At 37.9% G+C, this 15,704-nt stretch overlaps 1 protein-coding gene across 3 annotated transcripts; it reads left to right on the forward strand.

The window, feature by feature from the left end:
• Window positions 1-1,691: 1,691 nt before the first annotated feature.
• On the forward strand, window positions 1,692-8,797 carry bel (ATP-dependent RNA helicase bel). Of its 3 annotated transcripts, none has more exons than XM_076126175.1 (13): window positions 1,692-1,916; window positions 2,853-2,949; window positions 4,391-4,570; window positions 4,968-5,236; window positions 5,384-5,527; window positions 5,613-5,824; window positions 5,898-6,032; window positions 6,121-6,475; window positions 6,558-6,684; window positions 6,764-6,916; window positions 7,192-7,387; window positions 7,642-7,814; window positions 7,925-8,797. In XM_076126175.1, the coding sequence occupies exons 1-13, from the start codon at window positions 1,872-1,874 to the stop codon at window positions 8,023-8,025; spliced, it is 2,187 nt and encodes a 728-aa protein (XP_075982290.1). In that variant the 5' UTR covers window positions 1,692-1,871; the 3' UTR covers window positions 8,026-8,797. The 3 variants fall into 3 exon arrangements, with proteins under 3 accessions (XP_075982290.1, XP_075982304.1, XP_075982297.1); XM_076126182.1 differs by lacking the exon at window positions 1,692-1,916 and adding an exon at window positions 2,282-2,390; XM_076126189.1 differs by lacking the exon at window positions 4,391-4,570.
• Window positions 8,798-15,704: the final 6,907 nt, after the last annotated feature.

Consider the following 15,704-nt stretch of genomic DNA (forward strand, 5'->3'; position numbering starts at 1 on the left):
AATTTCGTAAATGCAACTTAGTTTAACAATAGCCAACAAGATATTCTTACTTCTTAAAAATTAATAAAATTTGTAATAAAATAGTGTTTAGTTATCTCTGTATGATTCCAGGGAAACTCCCTGTCCAATGGGGCATAACAAAGCACGGACTTTTTATGTACACAAGGAAACTTGCATAGATTAATAAGATCACAATTATTAATCCCTTAGATATACACGATTTAAGTTAGGTAACTAATGGTTGTATATGCACTTAAAAAAGAGGTTACCAAGTTTTGTATTTTAGTTGGTACATTATAACAATGTATTTTTAATGCAGACTCTAAATACTTTTGTTATGAATAAAGATAATATTGTCATCAATTACAGACAAAAGGCTCATTATCTCAGACTTAAAAATTTCACAATGTCATAAGCCATGACACAACACTTGTGCGCCTAAAGGTTAAAAATATATTCATCATAATCTAACTTTGTTCAGAAAGTATGCCTAAAAGATAATAAATTCTCTTTAAATTACAATATATTAGGTACTAGATTATGATACAATTTACATAAAAGCATAATAAGGTTATAATATTAAGTCTTTGCTTGTACAACTATTATTTACAGCAATGTCTCTCTGAGGTCTAATGTTTTGGTTGCGGTGGTGGTTGTCTTTCACGGGGTGGTGGGGGCGGCTGTCTCTCGCGGGGTGGTGGTGGTGCATGGCGCTCCCGGGGCTGTGGTGGCGGCTGGGCTGTAGCTCGCCGCGGTGGGGGCGGGGCCTGCCGGGCGCGAGGCTCTGGAGGAGCCTGCCGCTCACGAGGTTGAGGTGCAAAATGCGGCTCTGTATCCATACTGAAATTATACAATAGAGCAGGTTAGACACACTATTTTATAACAAGTATAATTTCTTATGATTGAAATTCAGTACAAATATCTTGCGCTATTTTTGTGTCCTGCGTAAATGCAAATAATCAAGATTATTTGCGTTTAAAAAACTAAGTCTGCATACCTAGTTAGGACAACAAAAATAAATTTTAACCAACTTACCTAAGCTATTGCACGGTTAGGTTGTTTCAGCTGAATATTCAGTTAGTTATGTACATAGAATCGACACGATTTGAATATTTAAGAGGTCAGTTCACAAATTATTACGAATACATAAATGTATTTGAGAATTTAGATAATTGTTTATATGTATTTTGACGTTTGTCATTTCCCAAAATAATCACGTTGTTGATGTTGAATCATTGAATTTCCATTTTAAGTTGAATCATGGGCTTTTGGATTATCATTGAGTATAACGAGGATCTCAGTGCATAGTTCTAGTCATATTCTTTCGTTTATTATCTGTATTTCGTTAGTAACGCCATCTATTGCCTAATAGCAAAACTGTAAGCGGAAGTGCTCATATGATAAAACAGTTCTCTTCTAATATTACAGATTCTAATGTTGCTAGCTACACTAGTTAACCGCAATAAAGGGTATATTTAATAAAAAGACAAATAATTTTAGACATACATTTTGTTGGAATTAAATGATTTTATGTAAAAAAAATTAAGTCTCAGATATCTTGAGACAGTTTATGCAGTAATTTCCTAAAATTGCGATTTCTAAGAAAGAGAAACTGGTGCAAAAGTATATTTTTCTTTAGGGTGGGGCAGCATTGAACGAATGAGTGGTAGGGAGTGAATGAAAGTTAAAGCGAGATGCTAAATAATCAGTGAAGAACAAAAACTACGAATGAAAAGTGATTTCGGAGAGAAAAATTGAAGCCTTTTCATGTGATTTTGTGAATTTGTGTTTGTGCAAAATTCATTGTAGACTGTGTTTGTATAATATTTTTGGAGCCAAGTTCCCAAAAAAACGTACCGCTTGGTAGTAATATGAGTAATGTTACCAACCAAAATGGAACAGGTCTAGAGCAGCAGGTCTGTACCTCATGTACCTACATGCACTTTGTATTGATTTTTACGAAATTGAATAGAATTTTACCTGTAGCTTATAGTATTTAACGATGCTTAGTACCGAATCAAAGCTATTCTAATTCATGAAATTTCTCATATTTTTATAAAAGCATCGATCTATAAAATCGCAATGCTTTACGTGTCTCAGAATAACCAACATGGCGCCTTAGTTCTTCCACTTCCATGGTATCTATTTCATTGATTTTGTGCAGGTTCAGATAGTACGCGCCTTTCATCGGTACATAGTTATTACAGTAGTTTTCCAAAGGCACTTACGAGTGAGGTCACTGTCATGCTATATTTGCGTGTCATGGCGGGAGGAAATAAAATATTTCGCAATTTTGCGTACATATACCGGAATAAGTAATCGGAATAGTGTTCAAATGGACAATAGTAATTTGATCACTCATGTCCAGTAGAAGGAGTTAGTTTATCATGGTAAAGTTTTTAATCAGGCGGTATTTTGTCATGCTTCTATGGTCATGTTAGCATGCCTAATTTGCTATAGTTGGATGACGATATGTAACAAGTAACCACATAAGTTAGTTCGCCAATCAATTAGATATTATCCTTGAGTATTATTTTTACCACATGGAAAGTTTTAGCCTGCTGAGTAGATCTAATGTAACAGTTATCTGTACAAGGTTATTTGATGACTAGTCATAGAATGTGAATGTAAGCTTCCTAATATTGTACCTGTTCTGAGTAACTGCACTACATGCTATTCAAAAGCTTCACTTTGATGATATGAATCATGACAGTTTGAAGTGCAATCCTTTGTTTTATACTTGCATATCAGAGATAGGAACTGATTGTATAATATCTAGGACTAATCTAATGTTACAAGGCCTTTATGCTTCAATAAAATAGTATGATTAACATACATGGTTGTATTGGCAGCTTGCTGGTCTGGACTTGCAGCCTCAGGCTAATAAGAGTGCTGGCCGCTACATCCCCCCGCACCTGCGCAGGCAGTTGCAGGCCAACACTTCACAAGGTAATGACTATGTTTCATGCCATCACTCTTGCTTTGTTACACTTTCTCTATTGTGTTATCCCATCATTCTATTATATTGTTTATTCATATTTCATAATGCCATTCTTCTAAGTCCAAACACTAATAGCATTCTGAGTATGAAACTCAAATATTCAATAAAATTATGTATCTACCTAAATTAAAACCAGCTGTTTTTAATTAGAAGCAGATTAATTCATTTATTGATAAAAACACTTCCTCAACAATGGAAAATTCAATTACAATATTATCACATGTTTTATTATAGTATCATGAGCTATTTTTAGAAAACTAGCTGATATTGAGTATTTTTAACACTTTCTAATGCTGCCATCAATATTTGCAACAGAATGTAAAGAAACCAATAGAACAATTACTGCATTGTCTATGCTATTATTGCTTTGTATTATCATTTTAGAACTGTCCTTTACTAGCCCCGCCCAGCCACTCCTTAATCTCCTTATAGATGAAATGGAACAGAAAACACTACTCTGATTTAGATTTCTTGTTTAGCCATATCAAGTAATGATGTCTCAGTGATGGCTGAATATTAATGATTTTTAAGTGAAATATAAAGACATATCTTTGGTAAACAAATAAGATCAAAACTAGGTTCAACAACTTTGAACAAGTTCAAGCTATAGTGTTGAAGATAATATGTATTATAATAACTGTTTCCGACATCATTATTCCGCTTTGTACTCAGTTGATTAGAGGTCAGCGTAACCTGATATCATGTTCCCGTACTCTATGATTCATCTAACAGGAACATACTAAAGTGTTTCGCATCCATCCCTGTGGGCCTTTTTTATGATAATACTTTGTAGAATTAGGACATTTAGATAAACATTTTCAGATCATTGACCTTCTTTTTTTGGCAAATTTGTATAGTGTTTTGCTATTTGGTTTACTAGTGACTTTTAGTGAACTGGTTATCCCTAAAAATGTGTAATGTGTTCTTTTTAGGTGAGGTTATGATGACTTTATATTGTGTTGTACTTTCTTAAGTACACATGATATTAGACACGTCTGGTTGACTCATTGTTTAAGTGGGTTTTCCTTTGTTGGTTTTCACTTCTCATGTCCATGATTATACTGTTCAACTGTAGTAAATAAACTAGGTATCTAATAGTTTTTAAAAATCGATTGGTCTCTTGAGCTTATGATTAAATGATAACTGAACTGATATGTTGTAATTTGTGCAAGTGCTAATTGGTATCTCGGAGATTCTCATCTCTTATCTTTGCAATATTCGCATATGTGAGTAAAGTAAACGCTGATATGATTACGAGTGTTGTCGCGTCGTTCCTAGTTTTCCATTTTCACTCAATATCTTATCACGTTAGTTATGGACGAGTTAAGGTCGAGTCGAGACTGCACGTTTGTTGGAGAGGTGTAGATAATGAATAATTGGTTTGTACAGGGGAAGAGTCTAAGCGTTCAAGCTTAGACGCCCGTCCAAACGATCAACGGGACGGCCGTTCATCATTCGGAGGCAACTCTAGAACGTACGACCGTGGTGGTCGGCGCGACGACCGCGACCGTGACCGCGAACGTGAATACGATCGCGGCCACGACTCGCGATTCCCCCGCAGGGACCGCGGTATGTCCACTTATCTAAGCCGTATATACGTATCGACGTATCGAACTAACAACAACATTACCTTGTTGTCGACATTCAAATTATAAATCTAACGCGGTAAAACTAACATTCAAATTACATCAATTATTTTTCTTCTATGTTCACCCGGCACAGATTGCAAAATGCTAAGATCTATTTCATATTACTAATTTATCATTACAATTGTTTAAAGTACTAGAGATCTCCGTTTTTTAATTAACGTGTTAAAATTCCAAAACAAAAGCTTCGTAAAATTTCGTCGTCAGCTCTTAAAATTTTGTATAGGACTCTCGACGTACCCGTATCTAATAGGTATACCTCGAAAATTGTAGCGAATTTCAGTCAAAACTTATAACTTGAAAACTTTGCGTGCGCTTAGGTCGTGATACAGGATACCAAAATGGCGATTCAGAACGCTGGGCAGAGTCGTCGGACAACAGATGGGCGGAGCGCGGCGGGCGCAACAGCGCCGGGGGCGGCGCGAGCTCGCGCGAGTCGCGCGACGTCCGGCGCGACGAGGACTTCAACAACGAACCGCCGCAACCGCGCAACGACCGCTGGAAGGAGCCGGAACCCCGTACCGATGAGCGCTCAAACTCGCGCTGGCCCTCCGATGATGTACGTCGCACAAGCTCCCGCAGGGACGAGGTAATGTGCCAATACTTTTTGAAATGTAATAAAATAGATGTGTAAAATTGATTGGGATGGGAGTGTTAGAAGTTGTGCATATTCATAAAAAATGTTTCGGTATTATCAATTTCGACATTCTCTTATTTCTCTTCGGATCTTTTGCAGAATGATTGGACGGTCCCGCTACCTCGCGACGAGCGGCAGGAGTTGGAGTTGTTTGGCACTGGTAACACAGGAATCAACTTCTCGAAGTACGAGGATATTCCCGTTGAGGCCAGCGGCGATCGCGTCCCAGATTTCATCACCAGCGTAAGTATACAGATCAGAAGTCAGTATAATCTCAATCGATGAAATAAATGAGTCATCACGTTAAATGTATACTTGGTCATTGCAGTTTGAGGATGTTAACCTGACGGAAATAATGCGTTCGAATATTTCGCTCGCTCGCTACGACAAGCCGACTCCGGTGCAGAAGTATGCGATCCCAATAGTGCTCGGCCACAGAGACGTGATGGCATGTGCACAGACAGGTTCCGGCAAAACGGCCGCCTTCCTCGTGCCCATACTCAATCAGATGTACGAAGCTGGACCCGTCAAGCACATGGGGTGAGTGTTCACAGCCAATATATGCCTGCCATTATCACATTATTGATTTATGGATACATTATTTCTTTCGCAGGCCGTACAATCGACAACAGAATCGCAAACAGTACCCGCTCGGATTGGTGCTTGCCCCAACGCGCGAGCTCGCTACTCAAATTTACGATGAGGCTAGGAAATTCGCCTATCGCTCTCGCGTTCGCCCTTGTGTCGTGTAAGTATCTGTGTGCCTCTCCATCATGTAATATAATGTTACACTAGTATGGGAAGCATCAGTTAACCGCGGTGTCGCACCAACACAGGTACGGCGGATCCCCGATACACGAGCAATTGCGCGAGCTGGAGCGCGGCTGCCACCTGCTGGTGGCGACGCCGGGCCGCCTGGTGGACATGCTGGCGCGCGGGCGCGTGGCGCTGGACCACTGCCGCCATCTCGTGCTGGACGAGGCCGACCGCATGCTGGACATGGGTTTCGAGCCGCAGATTCGCAAGATCGTGGAGTGCCACACGATGCCCAAGACTGGCGAGCGCCAGACGCTCATGTTCTCCGCGACTTTCCCCAAACAGATCCAAGTTTTAGCGCAAGACTTCTTGCACAATTATGTTTTCCTCGCGGTCGGCCGCGTCGGATCCACCTCCGAGAATATCACTCAAAAGGTAAATAATATTAAATCACCACGGCGCCTAATGTAAATGTTTATGTGACCCGTTTCTACAAATATTCAAATTAAACTTTCAGGTGGTGTGGGTGGAGGAAATAGATAAGCGTTCGTTCTTATTAGATTTGTTGAACGCGTCTAATTTGCTGCAGCATACACGTCCTGAAGAGGACCAACTTATTCTAGTTTTCGTCGAGACCAAGAAAGGTTAATATATTTTGTACTGTAGTTCAATTTATTAAGTATCATTTGGTACATTGTTTTAACATTTTATTTGCAAATGCAGGTGCCGACCAACTAGAAGAGTATTTGGATAGCATGGGATACCCAGTGACGTCTATCCACGGCGACCGAACACAGCGCGAGCGTGAAGAGGCGCTTCGTCGGTTCCGCACAGGACAGACGCCCATCCTTGTGGCGACGGCTGTCGCAGCCCGAGGTTAATGCACATATGCGTTTATCTTAAATAACAGTACAACATAAGATAGATACAGTACACGCAGTTAAACGTGGCCTATTCATACTTCCTAGCTTCCTTTTATGGGAGGCAATTAGCATTTAGTTAGCATGCAATCAACCAGTGTGCTAAATCGATTAAATTACTAAATTATTATGCCAAGGATACTTCGCCACCGAAGATCATGAATATTATTGCACAATACAATTTTATTTATATTATTGAAATTTTTTAACGGTAGTCTTTGTAATCATCAGGTTTGGATATCCCTCACGTGCGTCACGTGATAAACTTTGATTTGCCGTCGGACGTTGAGGAGTACGTGCATCGCATCGGTCGTACCGGCCGTATGGGCAACCTCGGCGTTGCTACGTCCTTCTTCAACGATACTAACCGCGGCCTCGCGCGGGACCTAGTGCAGCTCCTCGTTGAGGCCAAGCAAGATGTGCCCAAGTAAGTATATCACTTGTTCCCTCATTACTTGCTTTTTTACAACTGCTCTACAAGTGGTTTAAATCATTTGGAGATCTGTACCTGTAGATTTAAGTTAAAACCAAGTGGCCAAGTACCAGTGATTCCAGCAGTTTTATGTGACGAGAGAGAAAAGGGTCGTCACTTGTATGAAATCGTAAACTCGCAATTATTTTTTAATTACAACGTTTGATCACGATTTTTTTTTTCTAAATATGAGTTGTTCCACATTGCAGTTGGCTGACGAGCACGGCGGCAGACGGTCGTCTAGGCGGCGGCGGGCGGCGCACCGGCAGTCGCTCCGGCGGCGGACGTTTCGGCGGCAGCAGCAGCAGCTTCGCCGCGAGGGACTTCCGTACTCAACCGCGACAGCCCCCGCGCTCTGCAGGACCCTCCACTATTGGCTCTGGTAACTATCACCATTTTGCAGTCACGACATTGCATATTAACCGGAGTTTTATTTATGGAATAGGTATGTAGTTTTCCACGTGTCTAAATATAACATTTTTTGTTTGTCAGGGTTCGGTTACGGCGGCGGGTCATATGGCGGCAACTATGGCGGGTCGTACGGCGGCGACGGCGGCGGCAGCAGCGGCGGCCCCGACTGGTGGGGCTCGTAAGCTCTCAGCGCCCTCCGCCCTCGCACCGCACGCGACTCCCGTACTCGACCCCCTCATTCGTAACTTAAGCGATGTGAAACGTTCTAGATTAATATATTTTATTTTAATTCGTAAACTGATAGTTGGACTGAAATTGACCTGTGACTATTTAATACGGTAATGTTTGTACAATAGAGAGAGCGGTGCGACAGAGAGTCAACGCGCGGGCGCGCGCGGCCGCTGAATCTCAGGTGTGCGGCTCGCGGGCGCGCCCGGCTCGTTTCTTAACTGCATACTACACATGGGCATGCTTAACAAATGTCTGTGAATAATTCCGCGATAATGGTAGTTCGCGATCATAATGGAGTAATCGATAGATTAAATTTTGATCACAAGTTTCGTTTGCGTCACGCGCGCCGTGACTCGCACGCGTTTTGTCTTTTTTTAGTAACGATTATGTGAAAGTAGTCTATTAATATAGAAATATTTTTGATGTCCGATCTGTATCGTGAATTCGTTAGTGAACAATGTAATTGTGTATTTTCGATTTTCTATTTCCTGACGGTCTCATTGCCTCACTCATGACACTGGAATTTTGAAGCATTTACGCACCCTAAAATCGATGTAGCTAATGAAGCAGTAGAGTTAGAAATTGAAAAGTACCGATACAGTATCATAGCAAATAATTACTTACTAAATTTTGTCTGTAGAAATCCCATAATGTAATATCTGTCTTCGACGTGATCTATAATTTGAATGTGAATTTACCAATAAAAATTAAGAAACAGAAGAATATTTTTTATTATCTTACTGCACCTATTAACATCGTTCTTAGCGTTAGTTACATGATTTAGAATGAGCGAAGTTTGCCAGTGGTGGTACCAGTTGCCTTCTTAAGCTTTTCGGCATATACCTAAATTAAAAACGTACACAACTCATATCAATCATTCGGGTCACTCAATCTATCGTACCATCAGTTACATTCAAGCGCATAAGCGGATAAGGACACAGGAAAAAGGTAATGCATATAATCTGATAATTGATTTAATCGATTTTGGGAGCCATTGGAAGGATAGGGGAGTCATTTCAGAAAAAAGATTTCGGCGAATTGAGAACCTCTTCCTTTTTAAGAAGTGTCGGCTAAGACCTGTGTTGTTTATACAATGTTTGTCTAGTAAAAGCCGACGCAGAGCTCTATATAAAATATATAGCCCTAAATGATGTCCGTTTGCACGTTTATATATTACACTTCATTTCAGTGATCACGTGTATGCGTCGTCTGCGAGGCTTAAATTGTAAATATCCACGATTATTCGACAGTTTGCACACGTGAGTCTTATCAGTAGGTATTGTGTTATCTGAAATGAGCGCAGTGAACTGGATTGATAAAGTAGCTATATTATATCAATAAAACAATGCCGTGTTTGTGTAAATTAATAATATTGAACAATTGTTTATTGTGATCATTTTGCCCATTTAACCGATTCATTGCCACCTTCATTTTCGTGAACATTTCAGCCAGGCCCCATTCATTGGTCGGTGGCTCACCATTTGAGCCATCGGCCTCCCTGAAGGATGACTCAACTGATGAGTCATTGGCTTCTTGTAATGATTTAATGCTTTTCGCCATCATTCGAGCCAGTCTGACAACCAGAAACCTGTTACTGTGTTCTCCTATTCGAATTTGTGGATAATAAAAGTTAATATGGCGTTTCAAGGTAGTATTTGTTGGTTTTAATGAAATATTGCAGAGGTAGTAAACATTTTAGTAGTATTCAATCATTATTTATTATTGTTATTTTATTTGTAGATAATCACGACTACGACGATTTTACTGAATGTAGCCAGGCAATGTTTACTGATTTCCATGATCAACAAATTGAAGATAAAGAAAATCAAGGTTTTCCAAGCTGTAGTCAATCGATTTTACAAAAAAGTGTACCAAAGAAGCGTCCATTCACTCAATCTCGTAATAGTTATTCGAAGCAACGAACTCGCAATTATTGTGTTTATAAATTTTATAAATATATATATATTTATTTAAATATATGCAACAAATGCTTGTATAGCGATTTAAAAAATATTCAAGATGTTTTGCGGCAGTTATACAAAAGGTTTATGACACCTGACTAATAAAAATATTCTCTAAATTGAAGGGCCAGGTCTGATATTCACGGAAATGTTTAATGAGATCTGAAAAATGGTAGTTTAAGTGTTTTTTTTTTTTTAATATCCGTTTTTATACAATTTTGGTTTGACTCACCAATTGAGCCATCGGCCTTCCTAAAGGTTTTTTAATGACTCAACTGTTGAGTCATTGGCCATGAATCGGTTAATGATTATACACACATTTTAAATCATTGCTGAGCTGTAGTGTGTTTATGTCCTGGCAGCCAGTTTCATTTTAATTATTTTACTGCGCATAAATTGTTATCAAGTGCGCACTATTCGAGTATAGGTAGATTAGGTTAGTACCTATAACTTTTTTTATAACGACTTGAGGGATTAGGAATTTGATAATAATGTGTTCTCGAAGGCACTGTGATATTTTCATATGCTCAGGCTCTGGCTGAAAATTTACTTGAAATGTAAATTCAAAGAAGTAAATTATGATCCGATATGGGATTCTGTTCCACGAACCACCGGGTCTGCGGCCAAATAACTACATCAATGTGCTATCAAATAACTTGTACAATTTTCTATTATCAGTGCATAATTATTTAGATACATAAACAAACAGGCTCAGAACAGATACTCGTGCTCGTCATAATTAATATCGTCCCCGTAGAGCGAAAAGTCATTAACTCGAAAAACCTTGTTTTGAGATATGGCTGTTCAAAGATTTTAAATATATAAAAATTCATAACTTACGATTGCAGTAACCTATCTCTACGTTTATAGTCTTAAATGAAGGAAATTATAACAAAGTTTATTTTTAATATAGATTACATTAAGTAAATATTGTCTGAACACTTGGAATTATTAAAATAAATAAATTAGTTAATTTTATTTTTTGAATATGTAACATAACTTCGAGTTAGTTAATTTTTGATCAGAGTTAGTGATTTTTAACACAGTATGAAATGCGTGTACCGATGTGAAAAATAACTAAATCCATTTAGTGATTTTACAATTGCTAATAATAATTTTAATATGCAGAGATAATTCAAGGGAAAAGTAATTAAGTCGTTTTAGGTATTTTTTAAGTATGGGTTAGATACAATCTTAAGAAATGAATATTAATTAACTAAAATTAGTTAATTTGTTCATTTCATTTTCAGTTAAAAAGGGTTGACCTGGTTAATTTTCACATTCATTAAAACAAAAACTATAGTGTCCGTCAAAATGGCGGGTGGAAAGTCATGAAATCGAATGAAACGTGCTCTATTATTTTGTAGTGTTTTGGTAGTATTTAGTAGCTAAGCAAAAATATTTAGTAGTATTACCAATACGATATGAAACGAAAAACAAAATCCGCCGCCAAGCTGATGTCTGGTTGGCGGGTGGTAATTGAACGGCGTGAAATGCTTTACATTTTTATATGTCAGATTTTAGTAGTCTATTGGTAGGTAAATAAAATAACATTAATCTTATCTACGTGCTAATAGTTTACAAATTAAAGGCATCACACACACTACATCGAGTACGCCTACGCATATTATCACAGCAATGTTTACTTAACAGGTTTATAAGAGATTTCAAATTTAAAGCTCGTTCATTCAATGTAGGTACTATTTTTTTTATTTAACATTATTATATAATTTAATATATTCGTTTTTTATTAGTGTAAAACAACGGTAACATAAATTATAAAAAATACTCCTCCAGAATAATAACAATGACACTCGTAAGTAACATTGCTGTGATAATATGCGTAGGCGTACTCGATGTAGTGTGTGTGATGCCTTTAATTTGTAAACTATTAGCACGTAGATAAGATTAATGTTATTTTATTTACCTACCAATTGACTACTAAAATCTGACATATAAAAATGTAAAGCATTTCACGCCGTTCAATTACCACCCGCCAACCAGACATCAGCTTGGCGGCGGATTTTGTTTTTCGTTTCATATCGTATTGGTAATACTACTAAATATTTTTGTTTAGCTACTAAATACTACCAAAACACTACAAAATAATAGAGCACGTTTCATTCGATTTCATGACTTTCCACCCGCCATTTTGACGGACACAAAACTATAATAGCTACAGGTATGAGGATTAGACAGAAAATTAGAGAAAAATATCGCGATTTCAATGGCGTCATAAAAAAAGAAATCATTAACTCGAGTTAATGACTTTTCGCTCTACGGGGACGATATATCGTTGCCTTAAAACAAAAGGGTCACAATAAAAAAATATTCATAGTCTTTTTCATTATTTCAAAATTGACATTTTATCGAGTTAACAAAAAAAAAATTAACTGTTTATCGTGCGAAATGAGAGTTTTTTTAATCTATAGATACAAATGTTATAAAATCGTATAAAGTAAATAGTTCCTGAGAATAGCGCGTTCAACCAAACTTGTAAAGTTACTTTACAAACTTGTAAACTACTGGTTCGAATTGAAAAAATATTTTTAGTGTTGGATAGCCTAAGTATTTATCGAAGAAGGCTATAGGTGATATAACATTACGCTACGACCAATAGGAGCAGAGTACTAGTAACAACAGTGGGAAAAATTATGACCCTCTTATGTGACACAAGCGAAGTTGCGCGGGTCAGCTAGTATTAAAATATATGTACCTACCCGATACAAATAATTTTTTGTTATTTCACTCACTTATCGTATGGTTAGTGGCCAACCTAGTATCAAGCCGCCCGAAGGCCTTTGACGTGGCTTAACGACTGTTATCTTAGTAGACAACAACCGGGACCGACTTTTAACGTGCCCTCCGAAGCACGGAGGCGCCCAGTTCAAATACCACAATGCGGTCACCCATCTATGGAATGACCGCGACAATGGTTGCTTAACCCACAGATTGTTTACCGACCGGTGAGCGCAACTGGCTACGGGCGCCTCAAATTTTGTTAATAAAAAGGGTTTTAAATAATGATTTGGGGACCTTTTGTCTTAAAGCAGCGATATTTTCTCATGTTGTTTTTATCGATAGATGTTGGGAGTAGTTAATTCACAAGAAAGATCTTAGCGTGTCTAATAAAATGCTTTTCTTAAATTGGCTCAAACGAGTATGGTTAGCGTCAAAAATATGAACCTATTACATACCTACTTCTAAAAACATTTTAGACGGCAATATACCTACTTAAATAATGAAATAATTTTATGAAATTATTGTTTTTCATCCATATTCCATCAAGCTTATAGTTTGAACTTCTTACACAAACTGATAAGGATTTTAATTAGAATACCTATGCATAAAAATCCTTGTGGGTGACTGTCTAGTCAAGTGGGAAAACCCGCAATCAAAAACGGCCAGACAGACATTGGCCAAGATGCGGACTTTGGTTTAAAAATTATTGGTAATAATTATTGGTATAAGATATTGTCGTGTAATTAATAAACAATAAGGTTTTTAATATTTAACTAAGTTCCAAAATTCAAAACAACGTCGTAAAATAGGTACTAAGTTATTTTAACTTTAGGTTATTTTACCCTATTCTTTCAAAATCAAAATCAAATCATTTATTCATTTAGGTCAAATATTGACACTTATGATAGTCGTTACAATTACTGAATCTACCACTAGCTCGGAAAGGGGGTGGAGCCTTATGAGAAGAGCTAGCAAGAAACTCACGGCCACTCTTTTCAATCGCCAAAAGTTTTACAATGTGGTTGATACAATAATTGATCATGCAAGGAGCTACCAACAATCAGCGATATAGACTAAACGTCAATTAAGGAAAATTAATATAGCTAGGTTATTTATTAGTCTCTGATCGTACCGTATGTTGGGAGCACCTACTAGCATGTGATAATAAGAATATGGGCAGCAAATGAGCACATTGGTTGTGAACAATATAAAAGAAAAAAAAAGAAGTGACAGTTTTATGATTAACATCAAATTGTACGTAACATCACCTAATTGCATCATTAATTGCCCATATTTTACAATATTTAGACCTACTGCTACTGAGTTTATACAATTTATAGCTAAGTTCCCTAATTTCATAGAATCCTAATCAAGCGAGCGACTAATCCCAAGAGCTATTGTCGTTTAGATACTCATCAATTCTGTAATAAGCTTTCCTAACGAGATGTTCCTTAACAGCAACTTTGAATTTTGGCAGGGGTAAATCCATGATGTGCTTGGGAAGCTTGTTGAAGAAACGAATGCCGAGACCTACAAACGAATTGTGCACCTTGTGTAAACGATGATGGGGACCTACTAATTTGTGTCTGTTTCTAGTGTTATAATTGTGTCTATCGCTATTTGTTGCGAAAGTCCCTAAATTTTGTTTTATATACAACAAGTTTGCAAGCACATACTGTGATGACACCGTCAGTATCCCTATCTGCCCAAAAAGCTCTCTCAAGGAGTCTCGCCCTCCTAAACTATATATTGCGCGAATAGCTCTTTTTTGAAGGACAAAAATAACATCTATATCAGCAGCCTTACCCCACAGTAATATACCGTAAGACATGACGCTGTGAAAATAACTAAAGTAAACCAGTCTTGCCGCATCCACACCAGCAAACTGTCTTACTTTTCTGATTGCGTACGCGGCGGAGCTGAGTCTCCCCGAGAGATGCGCTATTTGAGTGCCCCATTGGAGCTTGCTATCCAGACTGATACCTAAAAAAGTTGCCGAATCTACCAAATCGATAGTTTGCCCATTTACGACTATGTTAGTACCTAAATTCCTCGCGTTGGGCATAGTGAACCTAATGCACTTAGTTTTGTCAGATTAGTAGTTTTGTCAGTAGTAACAGATTATTACAAGTGAACCAGTTGTGGACCTGTTCAAGAATACTATTGATATCAGTAAAACAAGACTTCGAACGATCTACTTTAAAAATGAGTGAAGTGTCATCTGCAAATAATATAATATCACATAAGTCCTGCACCTGAAAGGGGAGATCGTTTATATATACGAGAAAAAGAAACGGACCGAGTATCGAACCCTGAGGCACGCCGAGAGAAACAGCTGAACCTGAAGACCTTACACCATTGATATCTTTAAAAATAAAATACCGGCTCTAATGGTGCGAATGACATAAACTTACAAGTAAAATAAATTGGCTTCTTGGTAATAATTCATAAAGTTTTTGCACGAAGCTTCGTGTACAGCCGCCTGTTCAAACATTCAGTAAGTAAACGTACTTACTTATCAGGTCTGCGACTCCACAGATTTTATTATAACTAATTTATCTCATCGATTACGTCCGGTAATGGCCAACGGCTTATTGAATACGTCTTTTTGTGGCGCCTTTTTATTTGGAGATCGCGTCTAGAGCAGGAGGGACCCCGCCGCGATGGCATCCACGGAATGCCTAAAAGGTGACTCGTGGATAAATTACGGACATTTCTTCCATTTTAACGATTCCCTTTATTATTTAATTTATTTTTATCGTATGTTACACATTTGGCTTATAACAATGTTTGTTTTTGGGTTTCATTAGCATAAAGCTCATGCTGGGGTGGAAAAAAAACTTGAGCCACGGCCATTTTGGTTTTTCGATAGGATCTATTTTATCTTATGACGGTTGTTATACGTTAAACGTTCACGTGTCTAATAA

Source organism: Anticarsia gemmatalis, chromosome 2, assembly GCF_050436995.1.
Source record: "Anticarsia gemmatalis isolate Benzon Research Colony breed Stoneville strain chromosome 2, ilAntGemm2 primary, whole genome shotgun sequence".
In the NCBI taxonomy this organism is placed as follows: Eukaryota; Metazoa; Arthropoda; class Insecta; order Lepidoptera; family Erebidae; genus Anticarsia; species Anticarsia gemmatalis.

What these genes read in the sequence shown, in the direction of transcription:
- bel (XM_076126175.1), top strand. Translation starts at nt 1,872, where the DNA reads ATGAGTAATGTTACCAACCAAAATGGAACAGGTCTAGAGCAGCAG. An exon ending in CCGAGAATATCACTCAAAAG is followed by an intron (nt 6,476 to 6,557) that starts GTAAATAATATT and finishes TTAAACTTTCAG; the next exon opens with GTGGTGTGGGTGGAGGAAAT. An exon ending in GCCAAGCAAGATGTGCCCAA is followed by an intron (nt 7,388 to 7,641) that starts GTAAGTATATCA and finishes TCCACATTGCAG; the next exon opens with TTGGCTGACGAGCACGGCGG.